General features: G+C 35.9%; 1 protein-coding gene across 1 annotated transcript in view; it reads left to right on the top strand.

Moving 5' to 3' along the window:
* LOC150094527 (dual oxidase-like) overlaps window positions 1–20,428 on the top strand; it is a 290,860-nt gene extending 270,432 nt beyond the window's left edge. The window contains exons 27-31 of the mRNA XM_090412281.1: window positions 10,222–10,451; window positions 11,949–12,113; window positions 13,779–13,934; window positions 16,142–16,270; window positions 19,729–20,428. Of these exons, the coding sequence (XP_090268407.1) occupies window positions 10,222–10,451; window positions 11,949–12,113; window positions 13,779–13,934; window positions 16,142–16,270; window positions 19,729–19,854 (806 nt within the window). The 3' untranslated portion in view covers window positions 19,855–20,428. The remainder of the gene's footprint in view (window positions 1–10,221; window positions 10,452–11,948; window positions 12,114–13,778; window positions 13,935–16,141; window positions 16,271–19,728) is intronic.
* Window positions 20,429–20,744: the final 316 nt, after the last annotated feature.

Below are 20,744 nucleotides of genomic sequence, written 5' to 3'. Positions count from 1 at the left end.
TGTTTTATACTTGTTTAAAGCATTATTTTCAAAATGTTCCATATATATATACATAGATTTGCTAAAGCCGGGGATAGGGGGAAGCCCATAGCCAGTCCTTTTTGTTTCCAAATGAACTGCAACATGTATTGTTAATTAACTCATGTAACTGTGATGAAACTCATGTAATGATGTGATGAAACTCATGTAACTATATATGGTAAATTATCGCTGATATGATTATTAATAATAGCAATACATGAATGATTATTTTATACCAATTGCACGTTATGCAAATTATAAGGACAGTATTTAAACTTTGTACTGAACCACAAGTAGTAAAATGTAGTATTGTTGTCTAAATTATACAGGATATATGCATGTAATTACAGGTAATTTATTTGAGAGATAATAAAGTGCGTATTCTTAAAAAAAAAAAAATTATTTATTTATTTATTTATTTTTAAATAGCAATGTGAAAAAAATTGAAATGAATCCATTCAGTATGCCCTGCCGCTAACAACAAACTAACATGTATTAATTCTACTTACTGTAACAAAAACGATGTACTTAGCAATGAACCTTTTCTGTCATGGTGAGGATATATTAGAGGATAATTCTTTGCTCCCAACTCTTACTATATTAGTGCGTGTGTTTGAGATTTTTTATAAAAATTTCAGAAAGTTTGCAAAGAAAATATCTATTTGTCAAACGTTAGACAAACAAAAGTAGAGTTGCGGAATTTAACCACCTTAAAAAAAATGCGCAACTAATTTCGAACACCAATAAAATTATTTTTATTGTTATTAAAAAATCTTATTATTATTCGTTTACATATATATCAAATCTACTTATTGAAATAAATGTTCGTATTGCAATGTTAATTTTTGTTTATCTGCTTTTGTGTACATGTAATTTCTTTGAAAGAGAATAAATATTAAATATTTTAATTATTAGTAATGTTATTATAATATTAATTATTATAATAATATGATTATAACATTCTATAATATAATATAATATTTTAATTATGTTGAAATATTAATTAATATTAATATGAACATTATTAATAATATTATAATAAGTGACAGCAGAACTGGATAAAGGTAATGGCTAGACCATGATTCGGCTGGACTTCGCCAAGGCATTTGAGAGAATACCACATGGAAAACTGTTACAAAAACTGGAGCAAATGAGAATGGATGAGGCTAGCAGCATAGTAGCATGGATGGAGGGGGAGGCTGACGGACAGATATCAGAGAGTAGTATATGGTGGAGTAGAATCTATGAGAATGATGGTGACTAGTGGGGTACCTCATGGTTCGGTACTAGTGCCACTGCTCTTTAATTTGTATGTCAATGACAGGGAAAGACTTAAAAGGGAATATTCAGTTATTTGCTGATGATGAGAGAGAGAGAGAGAGAGAGAGAGCAATAGTTATTAAGGGTGATGTAAGATATCCTGCAGGATGATTTAAATAAATTAGCATTGTGGGAAAAGGATAATAATTATCAATTCAATTATGCAAATTGTGAGGTTATGCATTTCGCGTTGAAAAGGTTGCATATGGTGTATCGTATTGATGGTAATGAATTGCAGGAAATTGATGAGGCTACGGACTTGGAGATAATGATGGACAAAGACTTGAAGTTCAGGGTGCTGATTGCAAAATTGGGTAAAATAGCTCAAGGATTTACTTGGCTGTTGAAAAACACGCTAATCAGTAAAGATAAGGAAGTTGTTATTCCTCTTTATAAGGCTTTGATTCGGCCACATCTTGACTACTGCGCACAGATTTGATTACCTGGGTTTCTAGGGATCTTGGGGTGGTAGGAGGATTCAGAGACAAGTGACCAAGATGGTAAAAGATCTGTGGAATACTCCCTACGAGGATAGCTTGGAGGTTTGTGGGTTACAAAGTTTAGTTGATAGGCGGAAAAGAGGGAACAGTATAAAAAATTTCAAGATATTAAAGGGGTTTTATAAAATTGACGCAAATAAAAATTTTCAATATATCACGAATAGCCAGAGATTAATATTAAAACTCGATTTGGGTATCCCGCTTTGGGTATCCCAAATCCAGTTTTAATATTTTAAAATATTAAAAACGATTTTAATATTTTAAAATAATTTTTTTAAATATTTAAAAAATATTTTAAATATTTTTACTCTATAAGTGTTATTCATTTCAAATCTAATTTTGCCATTAAGAAAGCTATTAAAATACTATAGCTAACATACTCAAAACTTCAAGTATCGTTTTGCAATATTCAGTCGAAGTTATTCTCTAAAACGACGTAAGATCTTACTATTTGTTTATTTTAGTCTATGAACTTAAAATTAGAAGAAGCTATTCATAATCCTTATCGTCTAATTCAAATTCACTGAACCTAACTTCTGCTCTTTGATCACTTTATTGCTTGGTGTAATATTCCTTCGGCAGAATTTCTAATAAATTAGAAAATTATCTTCACTTATTTAAATCATAACAGGATAATTCTTTGTTCCTAATTCTTACCATATTCCTGGCAATACAACGTTTTACTTTTTTTTATGTGTGCGTACGTGCGTGCGTGCGTGTGTGTGTGTGTGTATGTGTGTGTGTGTGTGTGTGTGTGTGTGTGTGTTTGGAATATTTATAAAAATTTCAGAAAGCTTGCAAAGAAAATATCTATCTATCTATATACCGGGTGATTATAAAATAACGTCAAGTGTTCAGAGCGCTCTAGCGAGTAATGTATTGCACGGAACACATCAATATTCGGTAGACGTACACAGTGGAACATGGGGATTCGATTTAACGAAAACAAAATAGTACCAAAAGTCGCCAACAAGGGAAATTTTGGCACTGCCAAATTAATTTTAGTAGGTGTGACTAATGAATGACTAAATGGCAAATGAGAGACAGCACACATCAATTTCATGACGTTTATTGTTAATTACAAATGAGGTTCAATATGACCACCATTCTGATGTTCCAGGAACTGCATACGGTGCACGACATTTTCCACAGTGGCTCGCAACATATCGGAATTGATTTGTCTCACGTGTAACGTTATTCGATCTTTCAAAATTGGAATATCGGGAACATGTTCTTGATACACAATGCTTTTAAGAAATCCCCACAGCCAAAAGTCACAAGGATTGAGATCAGGCGATCTCGGTGGCCATGGCGTGGGAAATGCACGACTAGTGCATTTCCCACGCACCAATTCAGAAAAATGTTGTCACAAAACACGCTGTACATGAAGTCCGATGTGGGGTGGGCACCATCCTGCATGAAGATGGTCGAATCGAGACATCCTCTATGCTGCAGTTGTGGAACCACAAAGTTCTGTAGCATATTGGCATACCTGTTAACATTGACAGAGCAGATCACTGGTCCATTTTGGCGATTTTCCTCGTAAAAGTATGGACCGATGATGAAAGATGCCGTAAATCCGCACCATACTGTAACTTTGGGCGAGTGGATAGGCATCTGCAGACACACGTGCGGATTAGTTGCAGCCCAAATGCGAGAGTTCAGTGTGTTACAAATAAAAGTGCGCTTCGTCACTCCATAAAATCTGCCACGGCCATGCATCATCCACTTCCATGCGCGCTAAGAATGTCAAAGATAAGTCGATTCGTCTGGTCACATCATCAGGGCGCAATTCTTGAATATGACTGATTTTATAGGAGTAAAACTTCAACAACTGATGTAGGATTTTTCACATCGTTATGTATGCGATATCCGTTTGCCGGGATATTGCTCGTGCACTGCTGATACCCTGCACATTCGTCATCTCCTGTTCCACAATAGCAGTTGCAACTTGTTCAACTTGTTGGTGATTGATTGGTTTGCGTCCCTGCCTATCTGCACTGCTAGAGTTCCAGTAGTTTCAAATCGCCGAATCACTTTTCGTAAGTTTGTTACGCTAATCGGTCCTTTTCGTAAATTTTTCATACGCGCTGAAAATCACGACGACAAGCACTGGCATTATTGTTCCGCTGATAATAGAGCTTGACTAACGAAGCACGCTCACGTAAGGTAAGAGGCATCGAAAAGCAGTTCGTCTACGAATGATAAGAAATCTCACAGGCTTTCCTTTTATTGCATGATCGCTCACAAGAAACGCGTAAATTAATGCGTTTTACTCGGTAAACAGCGCCAAAATTTCTCCTGTTGGCAACTTTTGGTACTATTTGTTTTCCGTTAAATCGAATCCCCATGTTCCACTGTGTACGTCTACCGAATATTGGTGTGTTTCGTCCAATACATTACTCTAGCGAGTAATGTATTGGACGAAATATATATATATATATATATATATATATATATATATATATATATATATATATATGGCCTAGGTGTTGCACGTGCGTTCATACCGCTGCTGCCTTCCCCCACCTTTTATACGTTTATCCGCAAGGAAGGACTTAGTTTTTTATATAGGTATATTCTCCAATCTGAGAGCTATCTACTCATACTAGTCGTGTACGCGTAAGTGTAGTGATAAGTGATTTATCACAGTTTTCTTCTCCTGATGTACGAGTTGCTATATATCTTCAATTTCGACGCCATAATTCCTTCTCCGCCACCTGCACTTCTCAGCCTGCGAAGGATTACCCGCCATGGCAACTGCATATTCATATGCTACCAAGGATTGAGCAATTCAAAGACCCCCTACGACTTCGGACCCGGAAAGAAGAGCAAAGTTCTTCGGAGCTATGGACATGGAAAACAGGTCAGTCAATTCAAAATCTTACGCTAATGTTGTATCTAATGGAAATATCCTATCGTCTCCCAAAACACTGATCTCACACACGAATGCCACATCAGCCAGCAGTAAACCGATTAACGCAAAAATAACTACTACTGTTACCAACGTCATTTCCCGAGAAAATGGAATTGTTATTTTCGCCACCAAAGAAAACATCCCATTAGAAGATTATCTGACGGCCATCGCCAAAATTGTACCCGCAAAAAATATTACTGATGCTTCCCGCGTAGCTGGTACCGTGCAGGTGTATTTTAGCCACATCTCATGGGCACAAAACGTACTGCAAAAAGTCTTAATTTCCGCGATTATCACTTGGAAGCAGCACCAATAGCACTGGCCCCAACACAAGTAACAGTATCAAATGTTCCTCCTGAATTCCTCATCAACTCATCAGATCCATGTTATCGAGATACGGTTCTGTCACAGGAAAAATACGCACATTGTCAGCAGCCATGAAGAAGCCCGAATTTGCCTATGTCAAAAGCTTTCGAAGACAGTCATTAATGCACTTTCCAAACAACGACGCACTACACGACCTCCCAAAATTAATCGACATAGACATAAATGGAATAACCTACATTTTCTACTTATCTTCCTCATCACAGTGCTTCTTCTGTCATGAAGATGGTCACATTAGGAAATAATGTCCCTATATTACCAACAGTTCATCAACAAACATCCCAGCCCAGAATAACAAACCAGTTGAACAGAATAACATCGCACATGAAGAAAATTAAAGCATAGGAAAAAGTAAACCAAAAATTCTCTCCCCATCACGAACTTCAGAGGAAAGAAAATCCCGAACTGGAAAAGATAACGCTCATGTCGCTCTTGAACGCCTGCCAAGTAATGAGATCCAAGGCTCTGATAACGAAGTCTCACAGCACGAAAACACGGATCTTCCCAACAGAGATGACAAGGACGAACTAATTAAAAGCAATCCCCAGACCCAGCAACCAGAATCACCAACCCAGCAACCAGAATCACCAACCCAACCACCCCCACTAATTCAAAACCTCACCCTATAGAAGAAACTACTCAAAATGGCCTTTCATCACCTGCAGCCAGCCAAGGAGAAACAGAGTTCCCAGACGATGAGGAAACTGTACTTCCACATGACGACCTAGAAGAAGAGGAAGCTGAGGGCGAACTTCCCCACACTGAGGGTGCCCTAACCATGAAGCAGCTGTCATCCTTCATACAGAAAGTACGAGGCTCTCCTCACAAAGTAACTATAGCCCTTAAATACACCACAAGAATCCCGGAACTAATATCTCAACTTCAGGACCTACACTCAAAACTGAAATGTAAAAAGAGCAGAGCAGAGGTTAACAGGAGTAAGCGAATCTACTACCTAATTAATGGGCTACAAACACAGTACCAGGACCAATATTAGATTAAACTTACAATCAAACTTTCATAAATCATAATGTACTGTATATAAGCATTTTCTCTCTCTCAATGCAAGAGGATGTGCCTCTTCTCTACGCAACATAATAGTCCTTGACCAGGTACAAAAATATCATATAGACCTAATACTTCTGCAAGAAACAAACATCAACTCCTCATCCAATTTATCCAGAAGATGGGCAGAGTGGCCTTATGACTTACAGCACTCTGCAACCCAACAACACCATGGAGCAGGAGTTAGCTTAGGTGTACATCATAGATCTCCCTACAAACTAAAAATTATTGCTGATATACCAGGATATGCCTTGAATGCTCACATAATAGCAACCAACCATAATACCCTACATGTGTTCAACATCTATATACCACAGTAGGATGTTTTGGCATCACAAATCCTGGATTTCGTTCAAAATCATCTTTCTAGTATAGACCAAGAACATATCATAATAACTGGAGACTTTAATTGCACTCTTGACCAAGAAAAAGACAGACCTCAGTGTGCTGAACATCGTAGACAATTAATAAACAAACTTCAAACACTGGTAAACGATAATGAACTCATCGACGTCTTTCGGCATCAACATCCTGATAAGAAATCCTACACATGGAGGTCAGCAATCACAGCGACAAATAGGCCACTCTACCAAGCACAACTGGACAGATACTATATTTGCAAACACACCTTGCCTCTAGTTAGAAACATCTCACACATCCCTTCCTACATTTCAGATCATTGCATCCAAATCAGGAAGTGCCTATTGGATCTTCAACAATACTCTCCTGAAAGATCCAGCTTATATAATAAACACTCAGGCTTTAATAACCAACTCACTCGATGAAAATATGGTGGCCCCACCTAAAATCACGAATAAAATCCTTTATGCAGATCTACAGTCACCAGAAAAATCAACAGAGGAACATTAGAATCCGACAACTTGAGGAACAGCTGAAGTATCTCCCAGAAGAAAGCCCTGAACATCATTCTGCCTTCCAAGCCATGCAAAGACAGGCAGAATTATCGGCAAAAGGTTCCCTACTTAGATCGCGGCATACACAAATAAATCTTTCAGATGCCCCCACAAAATATTTTTTCTGTTTGGAAAAAAAATGCCAGGCAGCAAACTCCATCTCTGCTATCAGACTTCAAGATGACAGCATCACAGAAGATCCAAGTAAAATCACCTCTGAAATCCTACAATACTACAAGAATGCATACAGCACTGCAGGAACATCCGATCATGCCATTCACGAAATACTGAAAGAAACAAAAAAATCTCTGCAACAGATCGGAGCCATTAAGAAAACAAAATCACGCTAGATGAACTGAAAACCGCATGCACATCTTTGCCAAAGAACAAATCTCCTGGCCTTGATGATCTCACGTCAGAGTTTTTCCGAGTCTTCTGGAATCAACTCGGGCCACTTCTCCTCAAAACACTGCAAGCCTACATCAATGGTCTCCCACAATCCGTCATGACTTCAGTAGCACGATTGATACTAAAGAAGGGAGACCACATGGATATCCGAAACTGGCGTCCAATCTCCCTAATTAATACCGATTGCAAAATCATTTCCAAAGTTATAGCAAACCGAATAAAGCCAACGCTGCCTGAAGTTATTGGCCAACATCAAACGTACTCTATCCCAGGAAGATCAATACATGATAACCTCCATTTAATAAGAGATATCATCCACATCGCAAACAGCCAACATGAAAACCTAGCACTCGTCAGCCTTCATCAGGAGAAGGCTTTCGACAGGGTAGAACACGAGTACCTTTATGAAGTTCTAAAGGCATTTGGCTATGGTCCTCTCATCATTGAAACAGTGCAATTGCTTTACAGAGATGTACACTTCTGTTTAAAAATCAACAACAGGCTCACTCGCACTTTGTCATACTTTCGAGGGATCAAGCAAGGATGTCCCCTCTCTGGACAATTATACACACTGGCCATAGAACCCTTCTTAAAGAGTACACGACACCATCATCTCTAAATGAACCAGCATAATAGAGCCACATCAAAAAATTACCCTATCAGCATATGCCGATGACGTCACTGTAATAGTCCGAAATGAAGAAGAAATGACTGTAACCGAGGAAGCACACAGACTATATGCAGACGCCTCAGGGGCCAAATTAAATTCTGCAAAAACCACGGGCTTGTGGTCAGGCAGATGGAAGTCTAGAAATGATTCTCCGATCGAATGTACCTGGTCAAGCGAAGGACAAAGATACTTAGGTGTGCACCTTGGCAACACTAATATATATAACACACTGAACTGGACACAGCTGCACAACCGTTTTAAACAGGTGCTAGGTAAATGGAACAGCGTTCGTTCCATGTCTTTACTTAGAGGAAGAGTACTAATAGTTAACGAGATGACTGCAAGTGTCTTATGGCATACCCTCAAAGTACTCACACCTCCTGAAGAATTTCTCTACCACATTCAAAAGGAGATCAAACGTTTCCTCTGGAACAAAACTCACTGGACAACATACCCTCAACTCTGCAAGCCACTCAGCAAAGGAGGTCAAGGCCTGATTTCCCTTGAAAACAAGATTAGATCCTTCAGGATAATCCTCCTCCTAAAGACACTTCAATGCAATCACACTTATGTAACCACCTTCGATTACATCACGAAATCATCCACCAGAGGACTTACACTTTCCACAATCCTCCGAATGACCAGTCCTGCACCATCTCCTCCTAAACTGCCTCATTTTTACAAAGATGTTCTACAGCGGTAGAAAAACACAGGATTTCATCACACACAGGTTCAACAGAGTCGGCTGTACTTACAGAACCACTATTTTCGAACAGAAACATAACAAGTCTCACAACTGACCAGCCCTTTCTTTTCCCTACATGGAACTGGGCAGGAATAAGAGTCATAGGGGACCGCCTAACCCAGACCCTAAAGTGGAAAACATTCACAAGCTTACCAATTAAGAACCCAAAAACTGAAAAGCAATATCAACAGCTGAAAGCCTTCGTTATAAAAGCCTATCCAGATATCGCTACACCTCAGGAAATCCGTATTCGTTCTAGAAACTGCTCGGGGTCGACATCTTGTACAAGCTGAAGCCTCACTTCCAATTCTTCCCTCCAACTACAAGAAAATATACCACTTCCTCATGTCAGTGTCTCCAACCTCGCCCTTCTTATATTCATCCTTAACCCTCTCATCTACAAGGCTGCATATGCCACTCAGTTTTCAGTGGGATCTGCCATATAAATCGAAGTGTGCAAACCAGATTCCGACATACAGTGGAGGCTATGGCATACATCTTGCCAACTCCTTCTAAGCTCTACAAATTTCAGCTAAGAGAAACGGATCTGTGTCTATTCTGTGACGTTTCAGGTACCTTGGAACACACATATCTAACCTGTCCCGTAAAACAAAGTGATAATCACCTATGCCCTGAATACTGCCTCTAGCACCTTAACTACTCACACAGCCAAGAAGACTACTGGAATTTAGTCCACACAGAAGAAAACAGAAACAGATCATGCAATTTCCTCTTCATCTGCGCTAAGGCCGTCACCCATCCATCACTGAAACTGCACAAACCCTCATGTATATCCTCCGTTGGAAACTAAAAGTAGGCTTTTATTGGAACTTGAGTACTTCAAAGAAACAAGAACTGTCGCGAAATTCATAGAAGAGTGGAATACAACCGGTACCCTCTTCTGGATTGACGACGACAATACGCTTCATCTGAAAGATAGCTCAGACTGAAACTGAACTGTAAATTTTGAATTCATTTATTGCATTCTCTATTGTATACCTGAAAGGAAAATATTTCTTTCTCTGTAATATATATACTTATATACTTATAATATGTAAATAGTCCTTGTTACCTATCGTCTAATGTATATTTTAACAAGTTAAATAAAAAAAATAAAATAAAATAAAAAAATCTCTCTCTCTCTCTTATATATATATATAGTGAGTAGATTTTAAAGATTTCTTTTCATACGCAAACCAGTGTATATATTGTATTTAGTAGTTATATTAATGTCTTACAACATCCTTGATGTTACTTTATGCTATTTTTGTCATTAGATGTTACTAAAGTCAAGTTTTCCCGTCCTCCCAACTTCAAATACCTTTCTGGACAGTGGATTCGGCTTTCGTGTACAGCTTTTCGACCAAATGAATACCATTCATTAACGCTTACTTCAGCTCCCCATGAAAATTACCTATCAGTGCACGTGAAAGCCCAAGGCCCATGGACGTGGAAACTCAGGAATTATCTAGATCCTAATAATTTGTATGACGGACCTCTGCCTAAAGTGAGAATGGATTCTTTTTTTTTTCTTTCTTTTTTTTTTTTTGAATGAATAAAATAAACCTGATTTTAGCTGAATGAGTAACTTATAAGGAGAAATATATCAGGATAGATCAGAAAGTATCTGAAATGTATTTATAATACATTTAAATGACAAAATTTTATGTAACAAAAGTTAGATATGTCATTTAAATAACAGTGATGTTTATGTTTATGGATGATTGCGTATTTAATATGGGATAACAGAAAAATAAAAAAATAAAACTTTTGGATAATTTTTGACTTATCATAATAAAACTTTGAAATAGCACTTCATATAAAGCTATGTAGTGGATTTGATAACTTACATTGTATACTAGTTAATTTAAGTACCTGGTACCAAAGTACTTCGTCTGGCTGTAAAGAAAGCAGTCAAATTCACATCAGACAGCCGATTATCAATACAGAAAGAAGGATAATGTCAATTAACAAAAGCATGTAGCTAACTTCTCGTGCTATGAGAGAAACGAGGATTTGTTTTGTACATGTACATATAATTTTATTCTAGAAATTACAAAAGTAATTTCCAGTTTTGAGAAAGAAAAAGTTATTAAAGTTGAGGATTCGCATGAGATCAAAGATTAACATGTTTTGACAAAGTAATATTTTATAACAGTGGCCTAATTAACCACGAAACTAACTATATTTCGAAAAGTAAGAAGAAAAACTGTAGTGTCATCACAGAGAATGTACTACATGCAGTGTGCTTTAGATAAATCCCATTTTAGGGCCAAGTTCAATTTTCAGGAAAGAACTACACATGGAGAATAATCGCACAAATCTTCTTCTTCCATAAGTGACTTAAGATCTTGAGTATCAATTTGCTGGAGGCCTGAAGTGGTTAAGCGTTCGGTCTCACGGACAGAATTTTTTGATTATATAGCGTTCAGCCATACCAACGGTGCTTGTGTGCTATAGTATTGCTGCATTTATGTAAAAAAATAAAATAATTTTACATCATGACTCTTAAACATGTTCCCAGGAGCCATATGCGAGATTATGATAATGATGAATAATAGGAATGTTTTCAAACAGGTCTCCTACAGACGAATTTAGAATGTTGCATTGCTCAGAAGTAATAAGACAATCAGAAATAATAATCGGAAATAATAATATAATAAAATAAGAGTTTATTTTCGTAGAGGGGGGGGGCTAATTTATTCTGACTGGATAATTTAGCTGTTTCTTAAAATCTTTGATTTTTCTCAGCAAAACAGACTGATCTTGATTATAACACCTAACAGAATAAAAGCAGCGAAAACATTTTTTTCTTCTAGTACGACACAACTGGTATGAGTCGAAAGTGGAATATTGTAGAACAGTTACGGTTCATTGCACATACTGTGAAAGTGATTTCCACATTATGTGCAATAAACCGTAGTAATGAGTGAAGTCATTAGAGTAGTAATGTTTGAATACCTGTTTTTTTCACTTTCACTGAAATACTTTCCACATTTTACAGATACGTCTGGAAGGTCCATATGGAGGGGGTAACCAAGACTGGTACAAATTCGAAGTCGCTGTCATGGTTGGAGGGGGAATAGGAGTAACTCCTTATGCTTCCATCCTTAATGACCTCGTGTTTGGCACGTCTACCAACAGGTATTCAGGAGTAGCCTGCAAACAAGTAAGATGAGGATTTCCATTTTATAGTCACTACACACGCACACACACATACACACACTGGGACTCTTCCATAATTTGATCCAGTTCAGATTAAAATTACTTCTCAACTTTTCTCTACTTCCCATATACCGAGATTTACAGAAGACCGAACTGTAATGAAATATAATCTGATTGTAAAGCAACGATAAAACATAACTCTTTGTTTGAAGAAAGTTTTGCTGTACCCGAGCGCTAAGTTAAGTTTTGAAGCTTTCCACTCCAATGAAAAATGAACATATTAATTCAGCTTTTTAAAACTAATAATAATAATAATAATAATAACTTGGAATAACCAAATAATAAATATATACGTAAATACTTTATCCGATAATAAAAACATCGAATTTGTCTTTCTTCATGATTTCGGCTTTAATATTTTTCAATGCATATTTACCCTCTATATGGATAAATAAATCTTTATAAATAATTGGATTAAAAAAGTATACATTTATATTGACAGAAGCATGATAAGTCAATAAACAAAACATCATTTTACAAGATCGAAAAGCAAGCCCATGCAAATTGCTGCCGGTAGATGCCTTGTTCGTGTAGGCTTTGCCTTAGGAATTGATTTATTGCCTTCCCGTGGGAGAGGATTGCCATAAATTCTGAAACAAATTGGTCTCCGGAAATGATATCTGTATGAAGAATTCTTGAATAATTTATTTTTCTCAAAATTGAATATCGTTAAAGAAGACATATTCGACAGAAAATCGAGGCATGTGCATAGTGTTTCTTTAGAGAAATGGAGGCATTTTTTTTTTCTCTTCCTGACGTGAAAAATGCTTTATCGACGCGATATGAATGTTCCTTTACGATTTCTCACCAATCTTAGAGCAAGAATTTATGAGAAAACATTTACAATGATTATTTAAGATATGTTTATTTGATTGCTCAGGTGATAAAACATAAATTTCTGGCGCACTTTTCACGGTTTAGTTCGAGGCAGTCTTATTTAATGATTGAAGTGATTTCATTCTAACGGAAGCAATTCTTTTTAAACTATTAAGTTAAGCCTACGCCCTTCCCTTTCGCATTTCAGGCCTAAGTGGGCAGATAAAAATATACAGTGTAGTGGAAGAATTAAACACCGGGTTCTAACATGTAGTGACATGCCATCAATCACCAGCATTATCTAACGATATTCGAAGCTTCTAGAATTATTAACCGAAACTTTGACCGTTCGTTGCTTGAGGTAGATGGTAAGGACATAATACCTTTTTAGTCATTTATTCCCATAACCTAGCTTTAAAGGGTTATAAATTACTGTAATTGCCATCTGCAGGTTATTATTTGTCTTAATTAATAACTTTCAAAAGTAATGAATTGCTTGTACAATAGACCCAATAATTTAGTATGTGCTGTCAAATTTCGGTCTTTAAAAACTGCAGTTAAAAGAAAGCAACAATAAAAAAGCTTAATATGACCTCGCCCGTATATCCGAACAAAACCTGCTGTGTTTCCATTTAATGTTATTCTGTAAAATATGGCAAAGGCCGAAAGAGAACCTTCATTCACAATTTTATGAAGTTCGTTGATATTCTCTTTGAAAGTAAATATTATTGTATTATTTCAATTATTTAAAAAAATTAAATACTGTTACTATTTTACAAATTTTATATTTTAGGTATATTTTCTGTGGATTTGTCCATCCCATCGTCATTTTGAATGGTTTATTGACGTGCTGCGTGACGTTGAGAGGAAAGACGTGACAAATGTCTTGGATGTGCACATTTTTATCACTCAGTTCTTCCACAAGTTTGATCTTCGTACAACAATGCTGGTAACTGGTTGCGTATTATTTTTACTGTTTGTTTGTTTGTGTGTGTGGAGGGTGGATGGGTATGTGCGCCAGCGCAAGCGAAAGATGCACTGAATGAGTATGGTCTTAGCGAGATAAACGATGACGAGTATATATAATTAACAAATAATTTGTTAATCAAAATAAACATAGTGTTTTTTTTTATTACATAATGCATTTCTTAAATTTTTAACTATTTACATTTTTCCACTGTGGACACGAAAGCCGTGCTATTACAATAACATATACATCAGGGGGGGGGGATCATTTCCCTCTTATTACAAACACACCAAAACAGTAATAAACCGATACACGCCATTTTAGCGAATTTCTTCACTGTTTCTGTTTATGACAGAAAACATGTTGCCATAAAATTTACAAAAACTCGGTGAAACTCTTTTGAAAAATCAAACTTAATGGATTCCACAACCTTGTGGAAATCTGCGTAAGTTACAACAGATCGAGTGTTTTTTTTTTCTTGAATAAGTACTCCATTCAAATAGAATCCATTGCGACTTGTCACTAACTATTTTGAATATTTCGAAGAGCAGAAAAAGGAACTAATAGCAGAGCTTAATCTAGATTTCCCGAACAATTCCATTGCTATTCATAGCCGTAAAATGTTCTGTGAACTTATTCCATGATGTTGAACAAGCCTCCGTATTTAAGTCGATATGGAGATTACCCATTGGTTTAAAAGATTCCAGCCGCGTCTAGAATGAGAAGAACCTTTATAAGGGTATTTTCATCTGAAGGTGAGTTAGCAGGTGAGAGAAAAACTCGGGCATTTTCCTCTCTGAAAAACAGGAACACAATAACCAGAAGAACACACAGTTATCAGTGACATGTCATCGGAGAGGGTTACTCACTATACATCGGATATACAAACACAAAACATTATAGGTCGCAAGCAAACAAGTGGTGACCCAAAGGTTAAGCTAGAAGACTGAACACAGGAGCAGAATAGTTATGACTTGCAGAATTCTACAATCCGCATGCAGAGAGGGAAAAAAGAACAACTCGATGTTGACAGTGTAACAGGCAAACGTATTTATTATCGTGGGTGATTGAGCCCGTCATCAGAGGTGAGCTCTATTCGTTTGATATTCCATAAAGCAATAAATCTGTATGTCAAGAATCATTATACTGCTCATTTAAATTACAAATTTAACTTTTTTTTTTAATTTACAGTATAATTCTTATTCTATTTTTACCCGTTAATTCATTCCACCATATTCTATGCTTTCAAATTTTAGCTCAGAAAGACCTCATTTCATCACGTTCATTTAGACCTACTTCATACCATGGAATACTTTTTATGGAATGAATGATCACGTAATTTGCCACATCTGTCTTCTGGTGATACGCAGTATTCTAATCGATGACTATATCATCCGCATCTGGAAACAGGCATATGCATGAATCAAATGTCGCGCACTATCATATAATTTCCTTCCTACATAGTAATTTTACTCAAGACTATTCCATCATGCTTCCCTCTATCTGTCACCCTTCTCCTCTGTTTTTCATTTCACCAATCCTCCTCCACTTAAAATAAATCATTCCCGTAGTTATTTGCTATCTTATTCGATGTGTAGGTTGTAAATGAACAAATGCATTATGGTATTAATTCGTGTATCAATCTGAGATTAATATATGAATTAATAGATATATGTGATTGTCGAATTGATCATGGAAATGTATTTTGCATTTTCAAAGCACTCACCAGAAGCGTCGCTCCAGAGTTAAGCGAATGATCATGAAAGTAACAGCAATAAAATAAACAACGTCCTTAACATTGAAACTTAAACAACCGAGTATGGTTTGGTTTCCCGAATTTGGTTTAAGATTATGCAATCCTAATCCCACTCCCCGTATTAATCAGAATGTACGATGCATTTGCACACTTTCATGGAACGAAAAATGGAGAACGAAGCGATGCCTCCCATGATGCTACTTTACTAAACTGAAGTACCTGAACAACAACCACGCAACAACAACAAAAAAGTAAGCACTGAAAAGATGAATACTTGAGTAAAACTAATGCTTTTAACTAAGAAAAGAAGTTTTATAGTAAGAATTATAACGTGTTGCATTGCTTTTCAATTCTCGCAGCAGATAATAAGCTGATTCCCTTATAAAAGTAATGAATCATTACATGGATCTTTTCCTTGTTTTCTTTATTGTAGTACATTTGCGAAAATCATTTCCAGAGGATATCTAATCGAAGTATGTTCACTGGGCTAAATGCAGTTAATCATTTTGGAAGACCAGACATGACCTCCTTCCTTAAGTTCGTTCAGCAGCAGCATTCTTATGTAAGTATTACAGTAAACGGATTTATTCTATGGGTATTGTATTTTTCCCTTTTCACATTGTATCGCATTGTGAATAAACTATGATGATGATTGTATTTATTCTGCGATATATAATACGACTAGAGAAAAACGCATACGTCACTTTTGTATTACAGAGGCTTCCTGATCAGATAATTTTAATATCATACATCACAGATGAGGTGGTGAAAACAGTATCTAAGTGTTTCTCACTTGAAGGGACGCAGTCTTCGACGTCTTACACCGAAGTGCCTATGCAGATAGAAAAGTCAGATCCTTTGCTACATCAGAAGATGGAGCAAAGGATATGAAAAGAAATTCCGAAGTTCCCATTGCAGCATCAAAAATTGCTTTTGCGTGCTACTCTGAGAGTCTGGCAGGTTTTCCGTTTGTAAACTCCATGTGCATTAACAGAAAGTGATATGACAGATTTTGAACTGCTGAGCAACTGGTAATGTTGCATAGTCCTGATGCTGTTAAGTCACAATGAGCATTGGTTATCAAACTTTGCTGGCGATCGCATAACAATTTGGATGCAGTAAGTTTTGCCTGTACGCCATGAAGCGGATGGAAGATATATGATACAGGGAAGGCATCCTGCTTCAGTGCTTCTTGATGTGCTTGGCTCTCATTTGTATACTAGAAAAACGCCTATCCGAACAAGTAGAATCTACGACGGCAAGGTCAAAATAATGAGCAACAAGATTTCATAATGATTTAGACAACATCAGGGAGATGCAAGCAGTCTCTCATCTCCTATCGAAAACATAAGATATGCTGGAGAGAGAGAGAGAGAGAGTAAACAGGAGCAATGATTTACTTCAGTATCTCACTTGCTAGATATATTGTGAAAAGGAGTTCAGAATTTACTGGTGAACAACTGTGACTCCTTTTTTTTCGACTCTGTCAGGCCACGTAAAGCTGAAGGTGGTTCGAGCGGTTATTGGCAGCAGCTGTCCATTTTGTGTCTCGGAACCGTATAATAGCAACACAGTTTCTTTTATTGGCGAAACTGGGTTAACGATAATACACAAAAACGTATCTGTCATTTAATGATCAATGGTTCTGTTTTGTCAATCTTGGTTTCTGGTCATTTGCAGAATATCAACATTCACGATTTAAATATAAAAATTAAATATACAGTTCAGCTCCAAACTTACCGAATTAGCTTCTCATTCTCCTACTTCATTTCGTATACCTCTGTTCTTTGGAACAGTCTTCCTAACATTGTTTTACTCAATGATTAGAGCGTTTAGTCAAAGAAAAACATGAACAAACACAAATTCTTTTCTCCTCTCTTTCTAGTCATTTGTCACACGACAATGTCAGGTGATAGGTCTTGGGCCTGCTTATATGTACGTAGTAGGTAATTCACTATAGGAATACCCAATAGGCATGGAATGTTTGCCTCAAACAGAATTACAGTTTATGTATTTTCAACTAGTCAAGGAGTAGAGAAGTTAAACATTTAACTAACTTCTCAATATTCTAATGAGCAACAAAAAGAAAATATATATATATATATATATCCGTATATAAGGTAACACACATATATATATATATATATGTTCATTCCCTTATGGAATAATAGCATTATGTGCAACACGAATACAATTCAGAATTACCATAGTAAACATAATCCTCTAATCATTTCATATGGAAAATGTATCGGACATTTTACAGCATATACGGTATATATAACTATCTTACTATTAGTAGGCCAAATTTAATACTCACGTAGCTAAATATCATTCTTCTTTCAAAAAATTATTGTTCGATGGATTTTTGTTTCGGTAAAATTTGAATAAACAATCTTTCATATAATGCATTGTTAAAGGGAAATAACGCAATTAAATATTTTATGTACAGTATTTATATCAGGGGAGTCAACTAATGTTTGCATAAGATCGACATTGTCCATACAGATATACCTGCGATCTACCTTTTTCAAAAAGATTTATAATTTATGTTTCAACAAAGAAAAAATTATCGTAATATTATTTATTATTATTACAATATATTATTATAATTATCGTAATATTAATTAGTTATAATGCTTAAAAGAATATTACAGTTTTTTAACCACACTGATTAAAATAAATATTTCATTTTGAACTTACTGATGAACCAGCATTGCTTATTCTACACTGCAACGAGTTTGGGCAATGTCAACTGCATCAGTAGATTCGTCCAACTGAAGTTAACTGAAAAGTCCAACTGAAAAGGCCTGACAATCCTTAATATCCTGCATTAGTTGCTCTTTTAGATCCGAATTTATTTCTTCTACTCGTTTTGCAACTGTATTTCGCGATAACTGTATTTCTTTGATAGCAGCAACTATTTCTGATTTATTTTCAAATTTTCAAAATTTGAAAATAATTTTTCAAAATTCATTTATTTGTAATTTTCAAAATTACAAAACAACGATTCAGCTGCTTCAAGAAATGCTTTTTTTTTTAAAAAAATTGCACTATTTTTAAAATGCACCATTTTAAAATGGTGCGTTTTAAAAATCACTAAAGGGTTTCTTATGTTTGGCAAGAATATGGCTCACTCTTAACGATGCAGTTGTTGCTGTCTCTGAGTTCGATATTATTTTAATGAAACATAACTGCTGTGATGACAAACTTTTCTTCAATTCTTGAATTTTGACTTTTCGTAAATCACTGTTACGTGGATACGCCGTTTCATAGTTGCTGTGCACCGATTTAAAGTTTCCCTTTTTTCGGCAGAGAAACACTTCCATTGCAAATCAAACAACAACATTTGTCTTTGATCATAATAAAGAAATAATCATGTTCCCACCCTTGATGATAGTGATACGTCTTTGCTTTTTTCGTAGTACTCATGATGGTACAACTTTAAATTATATTAAAACACTTTAAACTTCAAAGTTTAAACTTGTAGCAGAGCACTAGCACAAAACAAACAACCGAGTTTGTACAGTGCTTCAAAGCAAACAAAAACGTAAAGTGATAAAGTCTAAGAGGGCGCATACATTTCAAAGTACACTCCACAACAAAAGTCTCATAGCGAGAAATTTAAGTATTTTTAACTAATATTTATAAATTTTTCTACTGACATTTTTGAAATAAAATTCAATATAATTGAATTATAAACTGGAATTATTGTACAAAAAATATTTATTTTAATTTTTTAATTAACGTAAATTTTAAATAGAACCATAATATAGATTATTATTTCATAAATAAGTTAATATTATGTATTTGCTTTATCGTATTCGGACTCATCTATATATTATTTTGAAAATTGAGACAAAATAAATTTGCGATCTACCCGTAGATCGCGATCGACGTTATTGACACCCCTGATTTATATGATTCAAAAAAGTAATTTATCTCGAATTTGCCGTCAGTTAAAAAGAGTTGATTTTAATTAACTATTATGTTTGCAAAAATGATTAAATCTGCTTTTTTCAGGTAAGCAAGGTGGGTGTATTTAGTTGTGGACCATCGGCGTTAACAAAGAGCATTAGCAAATCTTGCGAGACTGTTAATAAAGTCCGAAAGCTGCCTTATTTCATTCATCACTATGAGAACTTTTAAGACGGTCGGCTGGTATATAAATCAGCGGAACTGTAGTGCCATCTAGTGTGACAAATATCAAACACCGGATAATAAAATATGGAGCCTCTTCAAAACTGGATACGCAGTGAAGATACCTAGCTCCTTGAAATGTACAATGGGCGTTACAACAAAGTTTACCTGTTCACTACGGAAGCGCGGAGAAATAGCGAGAAGAATTTTCGATTTAAGAAGCAACATGAATTGATTCAGTGTATACTGAGAAGTGAACAAATAGGCCTTTTGTTTATTTAATGTCTGGGGTTTTCCCTGCCTTCTGCTGTGGTGCAACATGAAGTAATGTTACACTGTGGTTGCCTGGACTTGAGCGTTCCCTCCGTCCGATGACTTTCGAGATGAAATAAATAACAACCAAATGGACTTAAATGCCTTTTGTACTTAAAGAAGCAGAATGAGATATTGGAAGCTGAAAGGGTTGTAATGGTTCCTTTTTTGTATTTCGCTGATTTTTGTATTTTTAAATATCGTTGATTGTTATTTCTTTCCTATGTAATTTTAAAAGAATACCGTTGTTAATAAATTTGTATAAAATGTATTCAGTTTTTGCATTAACAAAAATAATTTTTCATAACTTTTCAGATGATCGTTTAGTGTTATCAAATCAATTCCCAAAGATTTCATTTCGTTTGTTGATTGAATAATTTAAAAAAAATAATAGAGAAGAGCCTGCAAAGAGCACCTCCGTAACACAGCCTACGTGTATGTCGATGCCTTTTATTTGGAAAGACCTGGGTTCGATTCACATCTTGGTACGAGAGGGCAATTTATAGGGGCTTTTCAACTAAATATAAGTCGGGCGGTCTCATACAGCAGCGAGAGATAAACTAGATTAACTTGTAAACTCGGTTACA

Source organism: Typopeltis vanoorti, chromosome 22 (genome assembly GCF_054136105.1).
Source record: "Typopeltis vanoorti isolate ZY-2024b chromosome 22, IOZ_Tvanoo_1.0, whole genome shotgun sequence".
Lineage (NCBI taxonomy): Eukaryota > Metazoa > Arthropoda > Arachnida > Uropygi > Thelyphonidae > Typopeltis > Typopeltis vanoorti.
The sequence above is the reverse complement of the archived record's forward strand: the minus strand, read 5'-3'. Positions and strand labels throughout refer to the sequence as shown.